The sequence below is a fragment of the Rhinoderma darwinii genome, chromosome 4 (genome assembly GCF_050947455.1).
Source record: "Rhinoderma darwinii isolate aRhiDar2 chromosome 4, aRhiDar2.hap1, whole genome shotgun sequence".
Taxonomy (NCBI): Eukaryota; Metazoa; Chordata; class Amphibia; order Anura; family Rhinodermatidae; genus Rhinoderma; species Rhinoderma darwinii.
The window spans coordinates 66,907,943-66,926,798 of NC_134690.1; the positions used below are offsets into that span (position 1 = coordinate 66,907,943).

The 18,856-nt window shown below is 39.0% G+C and overlaps 1 protein-coding gene across 5 annotated transcripts in view; it reads left to right on the forward strand.

Moving 5' to 3' along the window:
- UGGT1 (UDP-glucose glycoprotein glucosyltransferase 1) overlaps positions 1-18,856 on the forward strand; it is an 83,328-nt gene that overhangs the window by 37,095 nt on the left and 27,377 nt on the right. For all 5 annotated transcript variants that reach the window (XM_075861166.1, XM_075861163.1, XM_075861168.1 and 2 more), the window contains 6 exons: positions 5,885-6,004; positions 6,717-6,802; positions 9,152-9,287; positions 9,970-10,101; positions 10,431-10,595; positions 12,114-12,234. In XM_075861166.1, the coding sequence (XP_075717281.1) occupies positions 5,885-6,004; positions 6,717-6,802; positions 9,152-9,287; positions 9,970-10,101; positions 10,431-10,595; positions 12,114-12,234 (760 nt within the window). The remainder of the gene's footprint in view (positions 1-5,884; positions 6,005-6,716; positions 6,803-9,151; positions 9,288-9,969; positions 10,102-10,430; positions 10,596-12,113; positions 12,235-18,856) is intronic.

Below are 18,856 nucleotides of genomic sequence, written 5' to 3' on the forward strand. Positions count from 1 at the left end.
TACTACTATTATCTTTACACTACCTCTGTTTACTACTATTACCTTTACACTACCTCTGTTTACTACTATTATCTTTACACTACCTCTGTTTACTACTATTATCTTTACACTACCTCTGTTTACTACTATTACCTTTACACTACCTCTGTTTACTACTATTATCTATACACTACCTCTGTTTACTACTATTACCTTTACACTACCTCTGTTTACTACTATTATCTTTACACTACCTCTGTTTACTACTATTACCTTTACACTACCTATGTTTACTACTATTATCTATACACTACCTCTGTTTACTACTATTACCTTTATACTACCTCTGTTTACTACTATTATCTTTACACTACCTCTGTTTACTACTATTATCTTTACACTACCTCTGTTTACTACTATTATCTTTACACTACCTCTGTTTACTACTATTATCTTTACACTACCTCTGTTTACTACTATTACCGTTACACTACCTCTGTTTACTACTATTACCGTTACACTACCTCTGTTTACTACTATTATCTTTACACTACCTCTGTTTACTACTATTACCGTTACACTACCTCTGTTTACTACTATTACCGTTACACTACCTCTGTTTACTACTATTATCTTTACACTACCTCTGTTTACTACTATTATCTTTACACTACCTCTGTTTACTACTATTATCTTTACACTACCTCTGTTTACTACTATTATCTTTACACTACCTCTGTTTACTACTATTATCTTTACACTACCTCTATTTACTACTATTATCTTTACACTACCTCTGTTTACTACTATTATCTTTACACTACCTCTGTTTACTACTATTATCTATACACTACCTCTGTTTACTACTATTACCTTTACACTACCTCTGTTTACTACTATTATCTTTACACTACCTCTATTTACTACTATTACCTTTACACTACCTCTGTTTACTACTATTATCTTTACACTACCTCTGTTTACTACTATTATCTTTACACTACCTCTGTTTACTACTATTATCTTTACACTACCTCTGTTTACTACTATTACCGTTACACTACCTCTGTTTACTACTATTACCTTTACACTACCTCTGTTTACTACTATTACCGTTACACTACCTCTGTTTACTACTATTACCGTTACACTACCTCTGTTTACTACTATTGCCTTTACACTACCTCTGTTTACTACTATTACCTTTACACTACCTCTGTTTACTACTATTATCTTTACACTACCTCTATTTACTACTATTACCTTTACACTACCTTTGTTTACTATTATTATCTTTACACTACCTCTATTTACTGCTATTATCTTTACACTACCTCTATTTACTGCTATTATCTTTACACTACCTCTGTTTACTACTATTATCTTTACACTACCTCTGTTTACTACTATTATCTTTACACTACCTCTGTTTACTACTATTACCTTTACACTACCTCTGTTTACTACTATTATCTTTACACTACCTCTGTTTACTACTATTATCTATACACTACCTTTGTTTACTATTATTATCTTTACACTACCTCTATTTACTGCTATTATCTTTACACTACCTCTGTTTACTACTATTATCTTTACACTACCTCTGTTTACTACTATTATCTTTACACTACCTCTGTTTACTACTATTATCTTTACACTACCTCTGTTTACTATTATTATCTTTACACTACCTCTATTTACTACAATTATCTTTACACTACCTCTGTTTACTACTATTACCGTTACACTACCTCTGTTTACTACTATTATCTTTACACTACCTCTGTTTACTACTATTATCTTTACACTACCTCTGTTTACTACTATTATCTTTACACTACCTCTGTTTACTACTATTATCTTTACACTACCTCTGTTTACTACTATTATCTTTACACTACCTCTGTTTACTATTATTATCTTTACACGACCTCTATTTACTACAATTATCTTTACACTACCTCTGTTTACTACTATTACCGTTACACTACCTCTGTTTACTACTATTATCTTTACACTACCTCTGTTTACTACTATTATCTTTACACTACCTCTGTTTACTACTATTACCTTTACACTACCTCTGTTTACTACTATTACCTTTACACTACCTCTGTTTACTACTATTACCGTTACACTACCTCTGTTTACTACTATTATCTTTACACTACCTCTGTTTACTACTATTATCTTTACACTACCTCTGTTTACTACTATTACCTTTACACTACCTCTGTTTACTACTATTACCTTTACACTACCTCTGTTTACTACTATTACCGTTACACTACCTCTGTTTACTACTATTATCTGTACACTACCTCTGTTTACTACTATTATCTTTACACTACCTCTGTTTACTACTATTATCTTTACACTACCTCTGTTTACTACTATTACCTTTACACTACCTCTGTTTACTACTATTACCGTTACACTACCTCTGTTTACTACTATTATCTTTACACTACCTCTGTTTACTACTATTATCTTTACACTACCTCTGTTTACTACTATTAGCTTTACACTACCTCTGTTTACTACTATTATCTTTACACTACCTCTGTTTACTACTATTATCTGTACACTACCTCTGTTTACTACTATTATCTTTACACTACCTCTGTTTACTACTATTACCTTTACACTACCTCTGTTTACTACTATTACCTTTACACTACCTCTGTTTACTACTATTATCTTTACACTACCTCTGTTTATTACTATTACCTTTACACTACCTCTGTTTACTACTATTACCTTTACACTACCTCTGTTTACTACTATTATCTTTACACTACCTCTGTTTACTACTATTACCTTTACACTACCTCTGTTTACTACTATTACCGTTACACTACCTCTGTTTACTACTATTATCTTTACACTACCTCTGTTTACTACTATTATCTTTACACTACCTCTGTTTACTACTATTCGCTTTACACTACCTCTGTTTACTACTATTATCTTTACACTACCTCTGTTTACTACTATTATCTTTACACTACCTCTGTTTACTACTATTAGCTTTACACTACCTCTGTTTACTACTATTATCTTTACACTACCTCTGTTTACTACTATTATCTGTACACTACCTCTGTTTACTACTATTATCTTTACACTACCTCTGTTTACTACTATTACCTTTACACTACCTCTGTTTACTACTATTACCTTTACACTACCTCTGTTTACTACTATTATCTTTACACTACCTCTGTTTATTACTATTACCTTTACACTACCTCTGTTTACTACTATTACCTTTACACTACCTCTGTTTACTACTATTATCTTTACACTACCTCTGTTTACTACTATTACCTTTACACTACCTCTGTTTACTACTATTACCGTTACACTACCTCTGTTTACTACTATTATCTTTACACTACCTCTGTTTACTACTATTATCTTTACACTACCTCTGTTTACTACTATTCGCTTTACACTACCTCTGTTTACTACTATTATCTTTACACTACCTCTGTTTACTACTATTATCTGTACACTACCTCTGTTTACTACTATTATCTTTACACTACCTCTGTTTACTACTATTACCTTTACACTACCTCTGTTTACTACTATTACCTTTACACTACCTCTGTTTACTACTATTATCTTTACACTACCTCTGTTTACTACTATTACCTTTACACTACCTCTGTTTACTACTATTATCTTTACACTACCTCTGTTTACTACTATTTCCTTTACACTACCTCTGTTTACTACTATTATCTTTACACTACCTCTGTTTACTACTATTATCTTTACACTACCTCTGTTTACTACTATTACCTTTACACTACCTCTGTTTACTACTATTATCTTTACACTACCTCTGTTTACTACTATTATCTTTACACTACCTCTGTTTACTATTATCTTTACACTACCTCTGTTTACTACTATTATCTTTACACTACCTCTGTTTACTACTATTATCTTTACACTACCTCTGTTTACTACTATTATCTTTACACTACCTCTGTTTACTACTATTATCTTTACACTACCTCTGTTTACTACTATTATCTTTACACTACCGATGTTTACTACTATTATCTTTACACTACCGATGTTTACTACTATTATCTTTACACTACCGATGTTTACTACTATTATCTTTACACTACCTCTGTTTACTACTATTACCTTTACACTACCTCTGTTTACTACTATTATCTATACACTACCTCTGTTTACTACTATTACCTTTACACTACCTCTGTTTACTACTATTATCTTTACACTACCTCTGTTTACTACTATTACCTTTACACTACCTCTGTTTACTACATTTATCTATACACAACCTCTGTTTACTACTATTATCTATACACTACCTCTGTTTACTACTATTACCTTTACACTACCTCTGTTTACTACTATTATCTATACACTACCTCTATTTAGTACCCTTCACAGATCTCTATGTCTAGCAGTGCAATGTCTGGATATATGGATGCGCTGTCAGACAGAGTAGCTGCTTTTCTGTATGTGAAAGCCGGAGCCTCGTCACTAATAAAGCTACGTCTTCTGCCTCTGACAATGTGTATACAGCATTGCAGACAAAATGAGGGGTTGCTAAGTGTTATTATAATTTTAGATTTCTACTCCTTACATACAGGTCCACAGGTTCTGTATCTTCGAGCATTATCTGTGAAGGGGGTAAACCGCGCAGTGGGGAGGGGAGGTTGGACATTTTAATGCTTATTTTCCATTTTCAAATGAACTATATGAATTACAAAGTGTATAATATCTGCACATTGAATCAACTTCAGTATTTGTATGGTGGAATTTCTAAAAGATAATATCAAGTTTTTTTCAAAGTTGTACCAACAGGTACTTGTCAGGTATACAATAACATTTAAATATAAAACTGCAGAATAGTCTTTATGTTCTTTAATATAATTCAGTTTACTAAGAAACATAAGACACTGGTTTATGTGTAATGTACATGTGCTTTTAAAGGCTGTGGACACCTTTGACATGGGAATTTTTTTTTTACACATGTTCGTGGTCTGGAGTAAAAAAAAAGTTGCACTAAGTTGCAATTCCTTCCTTCAATTACAGACCCCCTGATATGTAGTTTGCAACTTGCTCCTAATTTGAGAGTTTACTTATGTAGACGTGTTCCTCCCAGTAATATATATTGGATGTGAGGTCTGTGTGTCCAGGACGCAGCTGCCTTCACTAGCATGTATCAGCACAGCTGTATTCCTGTACTGCTTTCTCCTTCCACAGCCCATGAGGAATTTTTTCCCCTTTGTGCTGATAGACCCTGATGCTGGGGAGTGTGCGATCTCTCCCCCTCCCTCTGCACTGTCCGCCCTGGATGCTCTCCTCTCTACACTTATACACTAGCTGTATGATCTGTCTTTGCCATGTGCTTTCCTCCCTATCTTCACTCTCATGCTGACATCCTGTGTAATCTGCCCTCCCTGAAGATATGGATTCTTTCCCCATGTTCACAATTTGATCCTCCATGTACAACCTTCTCCCTCTCCTTGCTGCTATCGCTAACAATGAGAGAAGGGAGGAGGGCGATCGGAGAAGGCTGACAGAGACAGGGGTAGTGATGTGTGAATAATGTCAGAAGCAGCAGGACAATCAGCTAGGCGCAGTAGTTACACAGACTCTACAGCAGCAAAGTAGTAGGACATTTTTGATGAAGATTATTTTGAAAGTTGTGTCCATAGCCTTCAAGGTGGTAAAATCTGATGGAATAGTGTAAATATGTTGATTCTATACTAGTTGCTTAGTGTCAAGTGATTTTGTTTTATCCACACATTGTGTGTTAACCATGCAGCCAAAGTGCTTGTAACATCTGTAGGTTTTTCTCCCCTCACATTCAGCCATACATTCTGTATTTCTGCTTGCATTGCAGTGGGTGAACAACCTGGAGCTGGATAGCAGGTACAACTCCTGGCCATACAATGTTCAAGAGCTGCTCCGACCTACCTTCCCTGGAGTAATTCGACAGATACGCAAGAACTTCCACAACTTTGTAAGCAAATTTAATCTGTATCAGCTATGGCTTATTAGACAAATGTTAAACTATAAAGCAGGGTCTTCACGTAGCAGTCTTGGTGTGTTTTTTTTTTTTTGCTGCAATTACGGCAAAATGCTACGATCTAACTGTGATTCCGCAAAAACGGTGGCAATTGCCGCAATTGCACGGTGATTGCTGCCAAAAAAACACCAAAACCGCAGCGTGAAGACCCAGCCTAAGAGGTGAATTATAATTACACACTAGGATTAATCTTATTAAAAATCACTTAAAAAAATTAATTCAAAAACGTAACTTATTTGTATCCGTGGGGGTCTGTGGGCTGTGATCTCCACTGGCAACTGGAACAGAAAGGGCCCTGGCACTCCTGTGAGCGTTGTGCCCCACTGGCCTTCAGCTTTTTACAGTCCCTTTCAAGTCTACTTCACTGATCTCAATAGCTCAAGTTGGGCAAAATTGCAACATATGTTGTTTGAGTTTTTGAACTATTGTATTCTTTGCTCCCGATATATGTATGGCATATTGATTCGCTATAAATGTCTGATCTGTTGGGGGTCCAAACACTGGAGGTGCCTTAGGGGCCCCTTTCCCGGGGCTGTTTTAGCTGAGGATGTATAATCACCATTATAGTGGATAAGTGTTATGGAAACTTCCTTTGATAACGTTTATTTTAGCAGTCATCTCTGGTTATACTTGTGTTTCTCTCCAGGTTCTTTTCATTGACCCAGAGCAGGAGTCTACTGCTGAGCTGATAAACGTAGCTGAGATGTTCCTCAGTAATCACATACCATTAAGGTAATTTATTTTACATTAGTGAAGATACATCGACTTAACGGAATGTATCAGCAGTTTTGAGACCTCAAAACTGCTGACAGCGCTATATAGGGGAGGGCATTGTTACTATACCTTTCTCTCGGTCATGCAAGTTGTATGACTGAGAAATCAATGTTTCATTTTCCGTGCCACTGAGCTTGCACTTGATGTGCAAGTGCTCCTTGGCTTTTCTCATAGAACGATGCCAGACTATCCCCTTTGCAATGAGTGATAGTTCTTGCTGTATCCTGATTGGTCGGTAGAGCCGTCACTCAGGGCACAAAGAGGAATTCTCGCTCATGCAACTTGCATGAGTGAGACAAAAGGTATCGCTACAATGCCCTCCCCCTCCCTTATATTTCATTGTCAGCAGTTTTGAGGCCTCAAAACTGCTGATAGATCAACTTTAAATGGGCTTGTCCGATCTGGACTACCCCCTTTCCATATGCCTTAGTAGAGCATATGAATGTCCTACATGGTGGTCCGCCGCTTGCAAACATTAGGAAATCTTTTACAATTTACTGCAGCATAGACACAAACTTCGGGTTCAAGTAAACATCCATAACATATGTTAGTAGAACCCGGGAGTCACTATGCGGCATCCTAAAACTAGTATCCTGCTTTTTGATGTGTACTCTGTCCTCATTCTGAAATGCATCATTAGTACATTGGCTTGTATTTAATGTTGTACAAGGCATGTCTGCAATGCCCATACACATTACATAGTCCGCTTTATTGGGGCTTAGAATCTAATTTCCCTACCTTCAGGCATACTTGGGTATGAACTGAACTGACGGAATCGGCTTTGACGGCAAGATACAGCTTCTATGTATACAGGATGCATAAAATCTCTATCTCAAAAAGTAAATTAGTGTTTTAATAAAGCCAATTAAGAAGTTGCTTAAAATCACCTCAAATTTTGTTTTATTAAAAAATATAAATATTGCGCTCAAAAGTTGTACATAGCCTTTTAAGCTGATTACAGGACCATAAGCAATCAGCTGTAATCTGTGGATGTATCTGTCAGCAAGTGTAGGGGTTCTCCACTTTGGGCAATTCCTACTTGACAATAAAATGACCACAAAGAAACCCCCTTCTGGGACTCCCAGCTATCAGCTGTAATCTTTGATGAAAGCTGGCAGTGTTCAATTTTCTGCAGCACCCCCACAGGGAAAATGAGGCATTACACAGTGCTTATTCATATAAATGGGTTGTCTGTGTGATGCAGGACAGGACAGTTCCTCCAGAGCGAGAGAAGCTTTTTGTAATTGCTTTCCACTCTGCCCAAGAGATGAGGAACCTGAACAGAGGACCCCCCTCTATTAACTCAGAATTCCCTAATAGGAGATACAAGAATGGGCTTTCTAAACTGCACAGCCCCTTTAGTTTTCCAGCAGCCCCACTGGAAAAACAAAGCACTACACAGTTGTCCTTGAAATCAATGTGCTGTCCTTGTAATGCAAGGACTTATCAGTTCCTTCAGAGCAAAAGATGCTCTTTGTAGCGATTCTCCGCTAATAGATCGGGCATCCCGCGGTATAACTCAGAACTCCTTAAAATCACGAAGAGTCACTGATACAAGGGCAGGTTAAAACACCAGTTCCCAGCAGGAGCCAAACAAGTCACAATGCTACGTTCTTCAGAGGAAAAGACGCTATGTCACAGCCGTTCTTTACTAATATATAAGAGTTCTGAATGGGGCAACTCACTGTCCGAGTTCCCTAGTAAGGTATTTAAAAATGGGTTTTTCCAAACTAGACAACCCCTTTAATGTAGCAGGTGGGCTCACAAATTGATCACATTGTGTGTTAAGAACCTCACATTTATAACAAGATATTAAAAAACACTCAGCAGTAATGTTAAGCTATATACATAATCTGAAACCCACCATGGGGATTAGCGGATCACTGTGGGCCAGGCTGCGATCAGCTGTTATTGGCTGCGGACGGCTGCACATTTTGTCAGTTCAGGGGTAATTTTGTAGTACATAACGTCCATTTAAATTAAAGGAAACCATATAATACATGTTCATGGCAATTGTGGCAGAGCAATTCCAATAAAACTTTTATTGAGTATCCCTGCTCTATGACGTTCATGTGTTCCTGTTTGGCCAACCCTTTAAGTCTTCCATGAAGGTAAGTGCAATAACCATTTACATTTCTACCCTTGGACAGTTCTATACACCGTTTATATTGTTTTGGACAAAATGTCCTATTTTCCAGGATAAATGTAAAAGTGGATTTTTCATAATTGAAATGTAATTTATTCTGCCACCACTAGAGGGCGCCTTGTTTCCACACATCAGTTGTAAAGGATTTCTTTATCTTGCAGGATTGGTTTGGTGTTTGTCGTAAATGATGCTGAAGAGGTTGATGGTTTCGAGGATGCGGGTGTTGCTCTACTGAGGACTTTCAACTACGTAGCTGATGAAGAAGATAACTATGACGCTTTCCAGATGATTGTATCGGTTAGTTTTTTTTTTAGGAGTTGCAAAATCATTCACATGATAAAGTATGTTCCTTATTGTTAGCTCCTTAAAGGGTAACTAAACTTTCAGAAATCTTCTGACATGTTTTACTGACTTGTCAGACGTATTGATCAGTAGGGGTCCGGCACTAAGACCCCCACCAATCGCTAAAACAAAGTGGCAGAAGCGCTGGGGTGAGCGCTGAGTCGCTCGGTTTCTGATCGCATTTTCTTGGAAAGCCGAGCAATTGGTGTACTGGATCAATAGAAAGTCTATGAGCCCGTACACCAACTGCTCGGCTTTCGGAAGAAATTCGATGAGAAACTAAATGGCTCAGCTTTCAGCCCAGCACTTCTGATACTTAGTTTTAGCGATCGTTGGGTGTTTCAGTGCTCGAACCCAAACCGATCAAAACTTCTGACATGTTACTAAAACACTATTTATTCAAACTTGTCCACAATATCTATTCACCGTGGGCTTATGGTTATTTTGATATATAACGTGTAGAGAATGGCAGAGAAGGCAGAGAATGCAGTAAAACGCTTGTCTCCGCAGGGAAGGACTGACACCCAGGCTCCTCTCCGGCAGCTCCTAATTCTACAGCATGTGTATATTTAACCTTGCGGAGTTGAAAGTCATGTCAATTGTCCATACACTGGCTTTATATTTGTATTCTGTGTAGATCTACAACAAGGTGCGGACTGGTGAAAAGCTGACGGTGAAACATGTCACTAGTGTCCTGGAACAGAAGTATCGTTATGTGGAGCTGAGCAGTATTTTGGGCCGAGACTCCTCTTATGACCAGAATAGAAAGGTAAAAGTATCCTTAATATTCTCCACGCTCGGGGGGGGGGGCAGTAGGACACTTTATGGGGAGATATAAGAAGGTGAAAGCTTTCAGCAACTACCTGAGTGTTCCGTTCACGACACAAAGGGTTAACTACGTGATAAACTCTGAACATTAGATGATTGTGGGTGCAAAAGTTTAAGGGAAATATTAGAAAAAAAAATCCCCCGATAGCGATTTTTAGTAATTTCTCATTTATTCCTCTATAACTGTGTTCCAGGTGATAACAATTTTACATTGGATTCTGTTCTCAAACTCTGTTACAAACCTGATATCTGCCCCCCATTTTTCCTCAGGAGGGGAAGGAGTACTTTCTGCAGACTGGATTGTCCCCGCTCCCTGTGATTCTCTTCAATGGAATACCGTTTCAAAAAGATCAGCTTGATCCCGATGAACTGGAGACTGCCGCTATGCACAAAATCCTCGAGTCAACCACTTTTTTCCAGAAAGCCGTGTATCTGGTGAGACCAAACTCTCTTCATCTTGCGAGGATGTGATGAAGGTCTGTGAGCCCAGGCCCGCTGACTTGTGACGTTCATTCTGTTATCATTTTATATTAGATGCTCTTTATAAAGGGATTCAGCGGGGGGCACGCGGCCACTGTATGTGGAGTGCGGTGCCTCCTGGCTTGATTTGGGCGAGCATCTTCCTGTTGCGGTAATGGGACGTGTGTGCAGGCAGGAGTTGCAGCTGTGGCCACCTTGTGCCTCTGAGCAGGGTGGCACTGTAGTTGGCACCGTAGTTGGCACACAGCGCACACTTTTCGGAGTTCTTTAATAAAGGGGTTTATCTGTTGACAGATTTACTTCTATCACCTTTTGTCCATTTAATTTAGAAGACCAAAATGAGAAATGTTTCTTGCTTCTTAGAACTCCATAATAAACTTTTTTTTCTGCAAGCATAAAGTTTAAGTGCTCGAAATAGTTTGAGAGGTTGTTAAGCAAGAGACATGACCGCAGCGCCGGATGTTTCTTTCGTGTGGAGATCCAGCAGTGTCGCTCTCTAATAGTCCGCGTGGCTGAGGCCACAAGCTCTTCTGTCTCCTGCATTTTAAGAAGTGAATAGAGGATCACCCCGCAGACAACTGGCTGTGGGAGAGGGACTGAGCATACCCGTCCACCAGCACTCAGCTCATTAGGTGGATGTGTAGATTTCTATATACACTTTGAACACTAGGTGGTGCCATACTATAACTTTTCACTGGATTATTTTTATTACAGCATATGTGGCAAACATTGTTCATTTTTTAGGATCTATACAATGAATATGAGATTTACTGTCGTTGCTTCTAAAGTAATTGGGGGCAATCATCAGAACTAGTGCACAGGAAAAGTGGAGCAGTTGCTCATAGCGACCAGTCAGGTTCCAGCCCTCATTTTCAGAGACTCTTGAATAGTAGGAACCTGATTGGCTGCTTACACAACTGCTCCACTATTCCCTTGCACCCGTTTAATAATTCTCCTCAGTGTGTTATGTCAAAACCTTCCAGTAAAACTTGATGAGGTTGATCTCCAGACTTTATTCTTACCAAGGCTCATTTCACTGAGTATAGATGACTTCTTGGTTTTAGTTTTATAATTATTTTGTACGTTCTCCGTGCATTGGTTACCCGGTGAACCTGTGGTGGGCATACACAGCAGCCGGTCTGAACAAGCGGTGCCGCATGAGGGAGGGTCAGGGCAGAAGCCAGAGGCTTTGATGAGGCGTCTTATTACTGTATTGCCCCATATGACATCCTCCGCATAGCACAAGCCGTATGGGCAATGCAATGTCTAGCTTATGAGTTCTGATCTTTATACGTAATAATCTGAATGGCATTTTCCTGTCCAAATAATTGTTAATAGAATAGTCTATTCATTGACATGTGCTTGCTTTCTGTTCATCGTAGATCACTGACAACTCTCAACTTCCTTGGTTAAACTTTCTTGTAACTTCCATGGAGCTGCGTAAACTTTATGGAAATTTTTTTCTTTACACAGGGAGAAGTGACAAATGATCATGATGTTGTGGATTACATTATGACTCAGCCTAATGTAGTTCCCAGGATTAACCTACGGATCCTTGAAGTGGAACGTCAATACTTGGACCTCACTGCCACCAGTAAGTCACCACCTAGATTTCTACATACGTTGTATTCGTCTAGTAAAATCCATTCTGATCCCTCTAAATCATTGTGAAGGGGAAGCAGACATCGGAGATTCTTATTTTTTGTTTTTAGACCTGGGCTGCTTAGTGAAATCATGTACATCTTAGATGGGGAAAAAAAGATCGGGCATGTTCAATTTCAATATGCCCGATCCTTTATTCTTAAGGGAGATAAGTTGCCACCAGAGGAGTCTGGCAGCGGCTCAGTCCTCTCTCCCTATTGAAAACACTTGCATGCTCGGCTGACCCAATGTACATGTGTATGGGGAGGTCGGGTGAAATAGCTGTCAGATGATTAAGCATTCGGCTGACAGCTATTGAAGGCGTATGGCCACTTTTCAAGACATTTTCCCACGAAGAACACAGGATAGGGGATAAATATATGATCGCTGGGGGGGCCTAACCACTGGGACCCCCACCGATGGCTAGAAAGGAGTCCATTCCTTCGCGATCGCAGTGAGGAGGATTTTGAATGGACCGGCGGACGTGCATATGCGCTGTCGCTCCATTTATCGTCTATGGGGCTGACGGAGACAGTCGAGTGCAGCGCCATAGCAAATACATGGTCTTGAATGGTGGTGGTGATATGTTCTCATGTTTCACTGTAGACATTCAGGTACTCATACTGTTAACTCAAGAGGTACTGGGAGGTACTACAGGCTCATAAGGACATAATAAACGGCATTACTGAAAACCCCTCTATAACCTTTAGAAGGGGAAAGAATTTACGTGATCACCTTGTACAGTTAAAAAGAAAGATTGGACATGGCTGGATAGAAGACCACAAGGAACTTTTAGATCGGCCATTGCTCAGCATGGGAGTTTATAAATATTGGGAAGAAATTGCAGAGTGTGTCAACAGAACTGGAATATGACATTAAAGACTGTGTGAACTGTTAGGCCCTGTTCACACAGAGTTTTTTGCGGGAGGAAAATTCTGCCTCAAAATTCTGTTTGGAATTTTGAGGCAGATTTTTATCTGCCTGCACGCCGTTTGCCGCGTTTTTCGCTCGCACCCATTGAGCGCCACGGGCAAAAATGCAGCGAAATACGCTTTCTCTGCCTCCCATTGATGTCAATGGGAGGTCAGAGGCGTAAACGCCCGAAGATAGGGCATGTCGCTTCTTTTTACCACAAGCGTTTTTTACCGCTCGCAGTAAAAAAAACTCGTCCGCCTCCCATTGAAATCAATCATTTTCGGCCGTTTTTCGGCCGCGTCAAAATACTCTGTGTGAACAGGGCCTTACACTATTCCACTATGGGAATTGTATATTTAATAAGTTTCTCCTGCCCCGCAAATTATGTCGGAAAGGTCATACGACAATTTTGTAGCAGGATATGTGACCATATGGGGGATGTGGAGAACATGAGACACCCCCGTAGCAAAACATGTATGGGAACACCATCAGGTTGGTACACATTGTCTAAAGTTCCAAGAGATAGAAAATGTTCGCCCACCAACAAGAGATGGCGATTGGGATAACCTTATTTTGAGAAAAGAATCCTAGTGGACGTACAGGCTTAATACTGTGAAGCCCGCCAGAATTAATGATTATATTTCATATGCGTGCTTTATTGAGTAGCATTGTCTATCAGTAACCTCAAACAATGATATTGCAATGATGCCCAGGAATTTTAATAATCTTTGGCTGTAATTATATGCCAACGTATATACCCCCTCTGAAAAAGAAAAAAAAGATGCAATATATGTGCCTTTCCCTTAGGCCCTGATCACACAGAACGCAGCGAAAAACGCTTTTTCTGCCTCATTGATTTCAATGGGAGGTCAGAAGCGGAAGTGCGGCAAAACGAGCATGCCACTTTTTTTTTCACCGCGAGCGGCTAAAAAACCTGCTGGAAAAAAAACTCCTCCGCATCTCATTGTAAACAATGGGAGGCGGTTTCAGACGTTTTTTTTCTGCCGATTCCGATGCGGTTTTCACGTCAAATGCAGTGTCCTTTCTGTTTTCGTGCTACAAGGAGATCAATAACAATCATACACTGCTAAGGATGATAAACTACCAGCAAATGGTTACAATGTTAATGAGAACTATCTACAAATACCTATATTTGTCGATCAATAAACACAGATAGTAGATCAGAATCTTGCACTATACACTGATAGGAGCATCAGTGTATCCCTGGAAACGGAGGAGGAGACCTCCAGACACGCCCCATAACACTAGATTGACCATTTGGCAAGGAAATGGGAGGTAACGTCATCCGGTCATGTGATTCATGATGCTGGTAGGTGGAACGCCCACGGATTGGTCTAGAATAGGGCTTGTCCAGATAAGATGGGAGGAGACTCCTGCTTAAATACACACAGTGTCCTGCGCGACGGGAGGCTGCTATCAATGCCGATCCACGCCGTTATGCTGCCGGACAGCACAATAACAAATGCATAACATTCAGTGTGTTACTAAGACCCCTGAAGAAATAGACACATATGGAAACACATAGGGTCTGATTAAATACCAGTAAGGAAGAAGGGACAGGTCTGATAGGGTATAGTCCTCCTGTAGCTCCCAGCCAGAGAGAAACACAAGACCGGCAGGAACAGAGCAGGGAGAATGTGACAAAGCAACCTGAAAGACTGGAGAGATGTTTTATATACAGTTAGGTCCAGAATTATTTGGACAGTGACACAAGTTTTGGCTTTTTAGCTGTTTACCAAAACATATACAGTTATATAATCAATATGGGCTTAACTCCTTAATGACCGGGCATGTTTGTACCTTAATGACCAAGCCAGATTTGTCAAATCTGGTATGTGTGACTTTATCAGAGAATAACTCTGTGAAAGTTTTGAATATCCAAGTAATTCTGACATTGTTTTTTCGTCACATGTTGTACTTTATTTTAGTGGTAAAAGTAGACTGATACGATTTGCGGAAATTAATTAAAAAATAGAGAAATTGAAGAAATTTTGTAAAAATTATCATTTTTCCCTATTTTTAACTGCAATATGTCACATATGTACACACATACTGCACAATTTTTTTTATTAAATATATATTTCCATCGCTTTACTCTATTTTGGCAGCACTTTTGAAAAAAAAATTTTTTTTGGAGCAATTTGGAAGACTTACAAATTTAGTAATGATTTTATACATTTTGAAGTACATTTTGTTTTCCTGCACCAAGCCAGGTTTTCAGAGGCTCATAGGTGTCAGAATGGTGGAAACCCCCACAAGTGACCCCATTTTGAAAACTACACCCCTTAAGGTATTTATTAAGGGGTGTTGTAAGTATTTTGACCCCACAGTTATTTTGTAAGAATTAATGCAAAGCAGGCGTAAAAAAATATAATTTCACTTTTTTCATAAAAGTATCACTTTGAAGACCGATTTCTTTGTAAAGCGACCATGAGACTGAAGAAACACACCCCAAAATCTATCACCCTGTTTCTCCTGTTTTCAAAAATGCCCCCATTGTGACCCTAATGCATTGCTTGGACACACGACAGGGCCCGAAAGGGAGGGAGCACCCGGAGGCTTTCAGGACTCATATTTTGCTTGAAAATGTTTTAGGCCCCACTGTATATTTGGAGAGGTTTTGAGCTACCAGAGCGATAGAAACTCCCCATAAACGACCCCATTTACAAAACTAGACCCCTTAAGGTATTTATCTAGGGGTGTAGTGCGTACTTTGACCCCACAGTTTTTTGCTAAATTTAATGCATTGCAGGTGAAAAAAAAACAAAAAACACTTTTTTCATAAAAATATCACTTTGAAGACCGATTTCTGTGTAAAGCGATCATGAGAATGAAGAAAAACACCCCAAAATCTATCACCCTGTTTCTCCTGTTTTCAAAAATGCCCCCATTGTGACCCTAATGCATTGCTTGGACACACGACAGGTCCCGAAAGAGGGAGCACCCGGAGGCTTTCAGGACTCATATTTTGCTTGAAAATGTTTTAGGCCCCACTGTACATTTGGAGAAGCTTTGAGCTGCCAGAACGATAGAAACTCCCCATAAACGACCCCATTTAGAAAACTAGACCCCATAAGGTATTTATTTAGGGGTATAGTAAGTATTTTGACCCCACAGTTTTTTGCTAAATTTAATGCATAACAGGTGAAAAAATAAATTATTTCACTTTTTTCATAAAAGTATCAGTTTGAAGACCGATTTCTTTGTAAAGCGAACATGAAAATGAAGAAACACACCCAAAAATCTATCACCCTCTTTCTCCTGTTTTCAAAAATACCCACATTGTGGCCCTAATGCGTTGTTTGGACACACGGCAGGGCCCCAAAGGAAGGGAGCACCCGGAGGCTTTCAGGACTCATATTTTGCTTGAAAATGTTTTAGGCCCCAATGTACATTTGGAGAAGCTTTGAGCTGCCAGAACGATAGAAACTCCCCATAAACCACCCCATTTCGAAAACTAGACCCCTTAAGGTATTTATCTAGGGGTATAGTTAGCATTTTGACCACACAGGTTTTTCGCTAAAAATATTGGAATTAGTCTGTAAAAATTTAAATGTACTTTTTTTCTGAAACAACATAGAAATTGTTATTATTTACAAGGAATAACGAAGAAAATGCACCCCAACATTTGTAAAGCAATGTCTCCCGATTACGACAATACCCCATATGTGGTAATAAACTGCTGTTTGGACCCACAGCAGGGCTCAGAAGGGAAGGTGCGCCATTTGGATTTATGATTTTGCTGGAATGGTTTTCGGTGCCATGTCGCATTTGCAATGCACTGGAGGGACCAAAACAGTGGAAACCCACCAAAAGTGACCCCATTTTGGAAAAACCTTCAAGGAATTTTTCTAGGGGTATAGTGAGCATTTACACCCCACGGGTCTTTTGCAGAGTTTATTAGAATTAGGGTGCGAAAATTAATATCAAAATTTTTTCCACTAAAATGTTGAATTTTCTCATTTTCACAAGGCATAAAGGAGGAAAAAAACAACCATTTTTTATAAAGCAATTTCTCCCGAGTACGGAAATACCCAACATGTTGTCATACGTTTTTTCATTAGAAATGAATTAACCCTTTCAGGACTGATCCAGTTTTTGCTTTCATATTTTAGATTTTCCCTCCCCGCTTTCCAAGAGCCATAACTTTTTTATTTTTCCATCAGTAGAGTGGTGGGAGGGCTTACTTCAAGCTGGAGGAGCTGCAGTTCTTATTGGTACCATTTTTTGGTACATAAAAAGTGATTCAAAAGTTGTATTACATTTTTTAGAGCAAAGGTGACAAAAAAAAACAAACTGCGATTTTGGCGGTTTCAATTATAAATTTTTTTAAGGTGTGCACTGTGCAAATTAAATAATGGTATATTGTAATAGTTCGGACTTTTACGGACGTAGCGATACCAATTTTGTTCATTTTTTTTACATTACTTTAGAAGAAAAATGCGAAAAGGTGTTTTGTTTTTTTAACTTAAAAAAAAAAAATTCTCACTACTAATAACTATAATTCTTCTACACATTTTATTAATCAATCCCCTTAGGGGACTTGATCCAGCGATCATTGGATCGCTGGTATAATACACTGCAATACTAATCTATTGCAGTATATTGTTATTCTTACAGGCTTCTGTAACAGAGCGATCGCTGTTCCTGTCCGTTAGTCCCGGGTGTCAGCTGTAATACACAGCCGACACCCGCAGCGTATGGAGCGGACTCAGAACGTGAGCCGGCTCCATACATCAACCGCCGCACCATGACGGGCAATTAAGTCATAGTGCGCAAAGGGGTTAGTGCACAGCGGATGGTTCAAAGTGAAAATTGCAATTTTCCACCGATATGCCATTTTAGTGCATAATATGTTGTGCCCAGTTTGTGCCACAGAAGACAAATACCTCATAAAACGTTAAGCGGGTTCTCTCGAGTATGGCGATGCCATATGTGTGGGAGCAAACTGCTACTTGGGCACGCTGCAGGGCTCAGAAGGGAGGGACGCCATTTTGCTTTTGGAGCGCAGATTTTGCTTGGTAGTTTTTCTGTTTTGGGTTTCGCTGGTATTTCAGTTTATAATGTGGGGGCATATGTAATCTGTGCGGAGTACATCAGGGCATAATAAGAGGGTATAATAATGGGGTAAATAAATAATAATTCATAGATATGTGGCCGGTGTCGCACTGATAAATGGCGCCCGATCTTAACCGCTTTTGGAACATTTGGCATCGCCATATTCTGAAAGCCAGAACTTCTTTATTTTTTCACCACCGGAGCTGTGTGAGGGCTTATTTGTTGCGGGACAATCTGTACTTTTCATTGGTACCATTTTGGGGTACATGCGATTTTTTTTTTAATCACTTTTTGTTACATTTTTTTGCAATCCTGAGCAAAAAACAGGAATTCTGACACCGTTTTTTAGGTTTTCTTTTTGCGGCGCTCACCGTACGCTATAAATGACATTTTTACTTTATTCTGCGGGTTGGTACGATTACGGCGATACCATATGTATATAGGTTTGGTCCTTTTTTTTAGCGTTTGCACAATAAAATGACTTATTTATAAACCAAAAAAAATTCTGTGTCACCATATTCTGAGAGACATAATTTTTTTATTTTTTAGTCAAAAAAGCTGTGTAAGGGCTTGTTTTTTGC